Source organism: Orycteropus afer, unplaced genomic scaffold, assembly GCF_000298275.1.
Source record: "Orycteropus afer afer isolate SDZICR_OR568_19922 unplaced genomic scaffold, OryAfe1.0 scaffold00476, whole genome shotgun sequence".
NCBI classification, from domain to species: Eukaryota; Metazoa; Chordata; class Mammalia; order Tubulidentata; family Orycteropodidae; genus Orycteropus; species Orycteropus afer.
In genome coordinates this window covers 194939-205582 of record NW_006922063.1, presented here as the reverse complement: position 1 = coordinate 205582, position 10644 = coordinate 194939, and the positions used below count along the sequence as shown (strand labels likewise).

General features: G+C 50.4%; 1 protein-coding gene across 1 annotated transcript in view; it reads right to left on the bottom strand.

Moving 5' to 3' along the window:
* Positions 1–1754: 1754 nt before the first annotated feature.
* HPN (hepsin) overlaps positions 1755–10644 on the bottom strand; it is a 17128-nt gene continuing 8238 nt past the window's right edge. The window contains exons 4-12 of the mRNA XM_007954830.2: positions 7289–7418; positions 7093–7215; positions 6850–6890; positions 6125–6290; positions 5834–6024; positions 2631–2726; positions 2334–2476; positions 1994–2158; positions 1755–1793 (exon numbers count right to left, since the gene is read on the bottom strand). Coding sequence (XP_007953021.1) covers positions 1755–1793; positions 1994–2158; positions 2334–2476; positions 2631–2726; positions 5834–6024; positions 6125–6290; positions 6850–6890; positions 7093–7215; positions 7289–7418 — 1094 coding nt within the window. The remainder of the gene's footprint in view (positions 1794–1993; positions 2159–2333; positions 2477–2630; positions 2727–5833; positions 6025–6124; positions 6291–6849; positions 6891–7092; positions 7216–7288; positions 7419–10644) is intronic.

Genomic DNA, 10644 nt, shown 5'->3' with positions numbered 1-10644 from the left:
TACTGAGATACCCTAGAACAAGGTTGCATCTCCTCAGACCCCCCAGAGCAGGGTCATGTCTGCTCAGACTGCCTCAGGACAAGCTGTGTCCTCAGACTGCTCAGGACGTGGTCATATCCTCTCAGAATCCCCAGGGTAAATCATGTCTCAGATCCCCATACTTCCTGAAACCCATGTGTCCCTCAGAACAATTTTCAGGAGAAAATTATAAAGGAAATTTATAATCATATCCCCTTAAGCCAATGCATTTCTCACAAAGCAATGTGTGAGCGAGGTCTCGAGTTGCATCCCAAATAAGACAGCACAGCCACCACATGAGGGCATTTGGAAGAAGTTCACAGAGCGTCTACAGACGAAAAATGGGGCAGGTGCTCCTGACAAAGCAAGTTCGGAGCTCAACCTTGCTAAAGGTTTGGTAAGCAGGGGAGATGCTTTGAGCGTTCTTCAACTGGATAGTTATTTCCTCAAGGGGTTTTCCTGCATCTATTTGTTTTGGAAAATTCCTTGAGGGCTTGTGGCTGATGGGTAATGCGCTATAATTTTTATCACTTAAAGTCATGGGAAACAGGCACTTGGTGAGCGTTTTGCCTCAAGAGAATCTAGTTCTCAGCAACAGTGGCCAAGAACAAGCAGTAAATGCCTTAATTTCTCACCAGTTAGGGAAACAGCACCCCCTGGTGTCCATCAGCGGCACCATGAAAATCTGCAGAGGCTGCAGGGACAAGAGTTGGGGATGTGGACTTTCCTCACCCGCAACTGGTACCCAACGCCAAGCTCAGATGGAAGGAGTGAGGGTGGGGAAGGCCCCAGGCTGTGTTAACAGGCCCTGGAGCCCCCATCCCCAGCCTGCAGGGCCGTTTCCTGTGCCAGCTCAAGGTGAATGTCTTAGTAGGCGTCCTCATCCACTTTTTCTGGAAACAGCAGTGAACTTCTCCCAAGCCGGCCCCACCACCCCTCACTTCACGTCATGTGGTTTTTGAGGGTCTAACACCAGCACCAACCATGTACCAGGTACATAGTGATTGGATGAGGAATAAGCACGTGACCCAAATCTGTCTGAGTGCCAAGCCTGGAAATTTTGTTGTTGCTGTTGGAGCTATTGGGAAGAGAGCATCCCTTTTCCTTTGGAGCTAATCCGTGGGATGAATACCTGGGGAGGCGCCTCTGTCTATGGTTATGGGGGCAGCTGCTAGAAAATGACACTGACAGAGAGGAAAGCAGATCTGAGAGAAGAGAGGAACCGTCCGAATACAAAATATTTGAGAGGCTGGAACCAGCAGTATCTGAAGCCAGTGTTGTCCAGGATATTTCCAGTTACGCGAACCAATAAGCCAGAGGGCGTTTGGGGATCAAGCTCTCTGCCCGACTTGTGCTAGGCCATACTTCCTGTTTCCCTCCCCTCGAAATATCCTCATTGTTGCTTACATTTGCAAACTCAGAGGCCACATTAATCAAAACCATTTTTATTATTTAAAGAGCATCCTGTGGCCAGGGGCACCTATGCGGGGTCCCCAGACGGCTGAAAAATATTTACATGGGCACGAGGAGGGTAAGACTTGGGTGGTCCCAGGGCTGAGTGGGCCCGCCACTGTGGAAGAGGGGATCCTGGAGGGAGGGCATCCTTGGACCTGTGGGCTGGGCCCAAGAAGAAAACTGTTCCTCCCCAGGCCCAGCACGGACCCCATCATGCAGGGCTGGAGCCACATCGATCAACTTGGGCCCTGGAGGCGTGGGCAGTGAGGAGAAGTCACAGGTCAGAGCTGGGTCACCATGCCACTGGCTTCGGAGTGAGTCTGGGGAAAGACAACTGGGGGCTTCCGAGGTCTGAGAGGCTTCCCCAGTGCCCCACTCTAGCCCTCCCTCGCCAGAAAGCTTTGAAATCAGCCTGCTCCCTACAGCGTCCTCGTCAAGGGCTGAGGATGAGTTTCCTAAAGCTCTCAGAGTCTTGCCCCCAGTAGAGTCCCAAACAGTCCCACCCGGGTGTGACCTTCACCTTTATGGCCTGGAAGATCCACTCCCGGAAGTCATTGACTTTGGTGTAGACACCTGGCTTCTGGGCCAAGGCACACCCAGTGCCCCAGCTCACAATGCCACACAACCGCCAACGTGATGTCCGAGAGATGCTGTCCTCACATACGAAGGGGCCGCCACTGTCACCCTGGAGGGGTAAGGGGAGGCCTGGCTGGCAGTTGAGATGCCTGGCCGGGAGGCCCTCTAGGATGGCCATGGGCTGTGGTCATTGAACCCTCTGGCTCCAAGATAGGGAGCCCAACCACCCATTGCCCTTTGCCCCCTCCCTAGGGGCCCGGGGCCGCCCACATACCGTCCCTCACCTGGCAGGCATCAATGCCACCCTCAGGGTAGCCAGCACAGAACATCTTGGGCTTGATCTGATTCCCATAGAACTCAGGGCCGTTGCAGACATCATTGCTGATTATGGGGACTCGAGCCTCCTGGAGTACCCCAGCCTGTTGGCCTGGGGGCATGCAGGCAAGGCTGGCCAGAGCTGGGAGCACACACGACCCCTTTCCCTCCCAGGGCTCAAAAGTCACTCAACCAGTCAGACTCTCCCTAATGGTCTGAGTCTCCCTAATGGTGGCTTCAAAGACAGGCAGAGAGCAGGGACTCACCGTAGTACTGTGTGTTGCCCCAGCCAGTCACAGTGCAGATCTTGCCATCTACCAGGGCCTGGCCAGCAGCTGGGAGGCACACAGGCTGGATGTATTCTGGGGGAGAGACCACGCTGGTCCAGCCCCCGCTGGCCTGCCCCACCAACTGCAAACCTCCTTCCAGCTGCTTCTGCATGGCCCAACCCACCCCTCCCTTGGTTCTTTAGTAAGAATCCTAACAGATGTTGCTGTCTATTGAGTGCTCTTTCCTATTTCAGTTCCTTTAGTTGTCCATCAGCCCAGGGAGGGAGAGGCTACTATTATCCCACTTCACAGATCGGGAATGAGGCTGAGTTACTTGCCCCATCTCACAACAAATCAGTGACTGAGTCCACCTAGGTTGACCCAACTCCCAGGCCTGTGCTTTTAAATGGCGTATGGGGCTGCCTCCAGCCCAGAGGGAGCCTTTGTGAGAATTAGAAAAAGGCACCCTTATTTTGAGACACTTAACTTGCACCTGTCAGAAAATCATAATCACAATCCATGGTGATAATGTCACTGAGAAGTTGCATCCTTGCACAGTGCACAACCCATGCAAGTGTCTCAGCAGCCCTGCCTGCTCCTGCCTGTGCCTCACTGGTCTCATCTGTAAGATGGAAATAATCATTTTCCCCCAGAGGTGGTGGTGAGAAATCAGTGAAGCCTTGAGTAGCACGCCTGGCAAAACAGGAAGTGCTCTCACATACTAGTAATAGTAATGATCAGCAAAAATAGCAGTCGGTCTAACACTTCCTCAGTGCTCACTATGGGTCAGCACTGCTCCAAGCACTTTGCTTGTATTAACTCTTTTAATCATCTCAACCCTGTCGTTGGTATTGTTGTTAGGTACCATCGGGTCAGTCCCGACTCTTAGTGGCCCTGTGCACAACAGAATGAAACACTGCCCAGCCTTGTGCCATCCTCACAATTGTTGCCATGCTTGAGCCCATCGTCACAGCCAGCGTCAATCCATCTCTTTGAGGGTCTTTCCCTTTTTTGCCGACCCTCCTCTTTACCCGGCATGATATCCTTCTCCAGGGACTGGTCTCTTCTAACAACATGACCAAAACATGAGACGAAGCCTGGCCATTCTCCCTTCTAAAGAACACTCTGGCTGTACTTCCTCCAAGACAGCTTTGTTCTTCTAGCAGTCTATGGTACCTTCACTATTCTTCACCAACACCACAGCTCAAAAGCGTCAGTTCTTCTGTGGTCTTCTTTATTCACTGTCCAGCTCTCACATGAAGCTATTGAAAATACCACGGCTTGGGTCAGGCGTACCTTAGTCTTCAGACTGGCATCTTTGCTCTTCAACACTTTAAAGAGGTCCTTTGCAGCAGATTTTCCCAATGCAATACATCGTTTGATTTCTTGGCTGCTGCTTCTGAACCCTAGGGAGCCATTTTACAGAGAGGGAAAACTGAAGCACAGGGAGGGAAGCCATGCCACGCAGCTGGAAAGGACCTGAATCTAACCCCAAAGCCCCTGCTGCTACTCGCACAGCTGTGCATTTCAAACCCACTGTTCTCACCCCATCCACCTCTGTCCCCATGGACGCCTCCTTCCGGTAATGTTTTTAACCCCCTCACTCTTTTCACTAAGAGAAAGGGTTTGTTTGCTTTTGGTTTAAAGGAAAATGTCTATCACTCCCCAGGAATGGAGAACTAGGATCCAGGATCATTAGAAAGAAAATGACCATAAAGGTTAGGGGCACAGAGCTCAGTGCTAGTCGGCCTGCCTCCGACCTCTGCCACTTTCCAGCTGGGAGAACTGGGTGCATCATTAGCTTTGTTCTGCTGGAACTCCTCCCCACGTGGGCAAAAAGGGTCCTAAGAGAATCCCCCCTCACGAGGATTCTGTGAGGACTAAGCGCACTCTCACATGGGGCATGCTGACAGCAGTGCCCAGCCAACAGATGGCACTGAGCCAGCGCTGGTTTTCATTATTATTATTATTATACTTTATTTATATTACTTATCATTAATTATTTATTCTATTACTTCATTATTATAATATTTTGCCTACTAAAGGCTCATTATCATCACCACTATTACTTCATTACTATTATGAATCATCACCATTATTTTTATTATTGTTGTTACATTGTGATTTGCAGCAGGCTGGAGGCCAAGGCTTGTTCTTAACCCAAAAGGGAGGTGAGTACGCCTTGGAGAAGGTGTTAAAGACGCTTTGGCACCCAAGTGAAACTTTCTCATAGCGACTAAGGAAACGCTCCAGAGAACAGCATAACTTTCTCTCTGATTCATTCTTTTTGTTTGTTTCTTTCTTTCCATTTTTAATTTAATTTAAATTTCTTGGTAACAGCTTTATTGAGATATAATTCACATACCAAACAATTTACCCATTTAAAATACACAAGCCAAAGTTTTCTAGTGTACTCACAGAGATGTGCAACCAGTGTTTTTAGAACACTTTCATCAAGCCCCCACGAAACCTTATGCCCTTCAGTTATCACCCTCTAACCTCCCCACCCACCCCAAACCCACTGCCATCGAGTTGATTCTGACTCATAGCGACCCCATTGGGTTTCCAAGGCTGTAAATCTTACAGAAGTAGATTGCCTCATCTTCTTCCCATGGAGTAGCTAGTGGATTCGAACCATACCAAGCCTTAGGCAACCACTAATCTACTTTCCGTCTCCACAGAGTTACCTATTTATTTAAATGGATTCATACTTCTTTCACTTAGCCTCTGTTTTCAATGCTCTTCCATGCTGTGTCATGAATCAGTACTTTGTTCTTTTTTATGGCCCAGTATATTTTTATCTCCCTTGTATGGACAGACCACATTTTGCTTAACCATTCATCAGATGATGGATATCTGGGTTGATTCCACCTTCTGGTTATTATGAATAACGCTGCCATGATCATTGTGTGCACACTTGGGTGTGGACATATGCTTTCATTTCTTTTGGGTATATTCCTAGGAGTGGAATTGCTGGGTCAGATAGTAAGTATGTTTACATTTTTGAGGGACTGCCAGACTGTTTTCTATGGTAATATACCAATCATTTATATGTAATGCCCACTTTGTGCCAATTCCAGACCAACCTCCTCATCACAATGGACACTTGAATCACGTGTGTTCTCCTACACCCCTGGCATTCTCTTCTGTCCTCCCTGACCTGCAGAGTCCCCAGGCCAGTGCTCGGCCCTCAGACTTACCTGTGAGGGGCAGGGGGCTAGAAAGGTGGACGAGGGCGATGTCATTGCTGTTCTCCTCACTGTTGGCATCGTAGAAAGGGAGATAGGCCCCATGGTAGACCACTGCCTGTACCCCCAGCTGCAGGCCATGGGGCGAGGCCTGGGCCACCGCTCCAGCAAATACCCGCCATCTGGACAGAACCCGGTTCCGCCTACCAGGAGATGGGGGAGAAGGGTGGTAGCCTGCCTGGACACAACCTTACCCGTCTCTCAGCCTCCCTCCCCCACATCAGCACTGTGGGTGACACTCACTCAGGAAAGCAGTGGGCAGCCGTCAATACCCAGTCTCTGGACAGTAGGGACCCTCCACAGAGGTGTGCCCCATCGTAGCGAAGACTGACTTGCCATGGCCACCTTCCCAGGCTGGTGTCCTGGCCTCCCACAATGCGATCAACAGGCAGCTTCCTGCGGCCACAGTCTGTGAGAGGTGGGACAAGCAGGGGCAGGTGAAGGGGAACCCAGGACCCAGGATTTTCCCTGCCCTCAGGGATCTCAGAAGACACAGCCACACCCCGGGGGTCTGAGGGAACACAGCCTTGCCTTTAGAGATCTCAGAGGACCTAGTCCCACAACAGGGGTCTGAGAGGACACAGCCCTTGCCCTGGGGGTCTGAGAAGACACAGCTCTGCTCTGGGGAGTCTGAAGGGACTCAATCGCCCTGTGGGGGAATCAGGGGACACAGCTTAGCCCTGGGGAGGGTCTGAGGGAACACAGCCCCACCTCGGGGGCTCTGAAAGAGCTCTGGTGGTGTAGTATCTAAGCCATTTGACTGCTAACCAGAAGGCTGTCAGTTCAAACCCACCAGCTGCTCTGTGGGAAGAAGATGGGGCAACCTACTTCTTACAAAGATTTACCACCTCAGAAAGCTAATGGGGTCTCTATGAGTTAGAATCGACTTGATGGCAATGAGTTTGGTTTGTTTTTTTTTTTTGGGGGGGGGGGCTCTGAAGGGGAGAATTCTGAGTTTCAGATCTTACCTTGGCAGATGGTAGCCAAAAAACGACCCCTGGGACAGTCGCTGTGAGAGAGACAGGGATGGATACACAGAAACATAAAAATAAAAAAAAAGAGACTAAGATATATGAGTAGGGGCCGACTCGACGGCACATAACAACAACAACAACAACAAGATAGATGAAAGGAAAATGAGGAAGAAGAGATGGGGGTGTCTTAGGGGCACACCAGGATGTGTTTCCCCACATGCCCACTGCCCTCCTTACCACACAGAGATGACCTCCAGCAGCCTCCGGGCATGGGGCAGCCTTCCCTCATCGACACAGAAGAAGCCCAGCGTGCCATTGGCGCCTGCCATCCGTACGTCTAGCTCCGAGTGGGTCAGTGCTCTGGGCAGGGCAGGGGTCAGGCCTGTCCTCCCGTCCCTCCCAGCATCCACCCTTCCCAGGGATGTGCCACTACCTGAGGAAACCCATTTCTTCACAGCCAAGCCCAGCCACCCTGGCGTTGGAGCGCGAGGAGCACAGCAGCCGCCACGTCCCTTCTGTCTCATCGAACACCGTCAGCCGCGCGTCCACTGGGCTGACCTGCACTGCAGGACAACAGGCCCAGGGCCTCCTGGGTCAACACAGCCAGCTCCTGACTCACCTTCCCTGCAACCCTGCCTTCTCCTCAGCCGTTCTCAACCATGTGGTTCCAGTCCTGAATCCCATCTGGGTCAATCAGAGCACCCCCACCCCCTGCCCCATTCATGATTGTTCCTGGTTTCCAGAGGGGCCATGACTCAATCTGAACCAATGAATGGCAGCCCCAGGACTTCGGCTGGCCCCACTGGGAACACAGGGATCTTCTCTTAGTCCACAGAATTCCTAGGCTGGCTGCTTAAGAAACGCAAGCCTAGACCTTTGCTTGGACATTTGGGAGGAGTGAAACTGTTTCAACTGAGTTTCCAAGAAAATAATGTGTGTGGATGAAGTTGCTGGCAGCCATCTTTGCCTACACGAGGGGAAAGGGAAGTCAACATGGAGGAAAGTCAAGAGAGATCTGATGTTTTTAAAGCTCTTTGATACCATAGACCTGGAGTATCCCCAGAATTGTTGGTTAAGTGGGATAATAATTTTTCTTTTTATTCAGCCAGTTTTTTTTTCCTTTTGCCTTTTGTAGCCTAAGGACCCCTGACTAATACACCAGATTGCCAAAATGTTGAAATAGTTTTTTTAAAAAGAATATATCTCTTCTGTAGAACTTATCAGGACCTTGAATATGCTAAAATGCATGATGTCTGTCCGAGCAGAGATCTCTCTCTAAGTTCGTCCATTCACTCAACAAATGTGAAATGGACACATATTCCATGCCCAGCCCGGTGTGGGACGATGCTGGGGATACAAAGATGACGAGACAGTCCTGGGTTTGCCGTCACCAAACCAGAAGCTGAGGGCAGACAGACAGAAACAAAAATATCCCCCAACTAAACACACCATTACAAACTGTTACGCGGGGTAGGGACGAAATGTGAGGGATGGCTGAAGAGAGCTCGTGGAAGACCAATTGTGCGTGAGGCTGGTCAGGGGGCAGTTCGTGCTAAGAACTGCCGCCCCCCCTGCACCCCTCACACTCTGCCCCCCTCGGGAGTCCGTTCTGTACACACCTGAGAAGAGTATTTATTGATATCTGCTAAACACTTAGTGCCTATGTGCCAGGCCCTGTTTTAGACAATAAGCAAATCACTACGGCCATGAACAAATCAAACGAACAGCTCTGCCCTGTTGGTGCTCAAAGCCCAGTAGGTGAGACGGATAATGCACAGGCCAATAAGCAAAGTAGATCGTGTGGAACAAGATAGCAAGGGACTATGGAGAATAAAGACTGCTGGACTAGGAAGGGGAAGGGCTGGCTGGGAAACGAAATTTTCAATAGGGGAGCAGGAAAATCTTCCCTTAGTTGGTGGTGGATGAACAAAGATCTGAAGGAGGTGAGAAAGTCATGAAAATCCGTAAGGGAACAGCCAACCAGGCAGGGGCAACTGCAAATACAAAGTTCCAGAGGCTAAGAGTATATGAGGAAAAGTGAGTGGGAGACGTAGGGTGAAGTGCAGCCAGGGGAGGGCTCTGAGCTAAGGAGGGACTTGACCTGATTCAGGTGTTACCAGGCTCCCTCTGGCTGGTGGGCTGGCTGGGCAACAAACAGTGGTGGCTGGGACTAGAGTAAGGAGACCAGGGAGAAGACTACTGTGAAGGTCCTGGTAGAAGGTGGAGACTGGACCAGGGCAGGGGTGGCGGGTGGGTGTCAGATCCTGGTTAGATTTTATGGGTGGAGCCAACAGGGTTTGCTAACAGACTGAATATGGGTATGAGGGAGGGAGGGAGGGGTCAAGGAAGACCTTGAGGTGTTAGGCTACTGGAGGACAGGGCTGATTGATGAGGAAGGTGGGGAAGGAGTAGGTTTGGAACAAAACTAGCTGTGAATCTCTGTCCCCTCCTCCTGAGCCTCTGGTGTGGCCAGCGTTCTAGAACACAGTCTGGTGCAAGCTCATTTTGCATCCTCTTAGGAGGAAAGCAGCGAGGCCACACACAAACTGAACAGTCTTCTGCAACCGCACAGATCTAGGCAAAGAGAAGCAGGACTTCCAGGGAGGCCTCCGCCCTGCTGAGGCCCACTGTATGCCCAGTGCTCTGCTACATGCTCTCCCTGTCCCACCATCAATCAAATCACACACACATACACACCCAGAGGCCACAGTCTCACCCCCATTTTCCAGATGGGGAAAGTGAAGCTTAGAGAGGTGGGCTGACTTGCCCAGCATCGCACAGCAAGTGAGGACTTGCATCCAGGCCTGAGAGATTCCACACCTCATGCTTGTAATGTTGAGATTCTCTCAAGTGACTTCCCTCCTGGGAGTTAAACAGCACAGTAATAACAACATGGAGCTCTGGTGGCATAGTGGGTAAGGCATTTGGCTGCCAAATGCCAAATTAGGTTGGTGGTTCAAACCCACCAGTTGCTCCATGGGAGGAACATGAGACAATCTACTTTCATAAAGAAGTACAGCCTTGGGAACCCAGTGGGGGTCACTATGAGTCAGAATCAACTCAATGGCAGCAGGCTTGATTTTTTGGGTTATGTTCACTGGGGTATATATCACTGGGGTAATTCTTTGAGTCCCGCAGCCACCGCAAGAGGTACAGACTATTTCTACACACACCTTATAGATGGGGAAACTGAGGCTTAGCAAGAAAGAACACACAGCTAAGAACTAGCAAAGCCAAGATTTGAGCCCGGGCCCCAACTGCATGCCCCCTGCCTGCTTTGCTGCAGGTCTCACGTGGACTCTTGCCTGTCTCCACCCTCAACAGCCAGAACTGATCTGCTCCCCGGCCGGCCCATCTTAATTACAGTCTCCTGCTCTGGGAGTGAAGGTCGGGACATCTGGCACATCTGCTGGGTGGTACCCTCCACCCTCGGAGTTCCAAGACCAAAATTAGGGGATGGGAAGTACCAGCTGGAGGGGGAGGTGGATTCTTCGTTAAAAATGACTTCTAACTACTCCAGAAATATGATTTCCAGAAAGAATAAAGTTTTAAGAAAAAAAGTATCACTTTTTGTATATTTGGAGAGAGGCTCCAATTATTTTAAAAGCCACACTCTATGCCACTGTTCCTCATTTTTCAATTCTTTATTCTTGTTTTCATTATTTTAAGCAACACATAAAATGTGTTCTGGGTCACCACCTGGTTTGCTTACCAAATTGCCTAATATATTTAGAGGTGTGAAAAATCCCACAAAAATGAGGTGGATATAGAGACAGTGTTTTGTGGTGG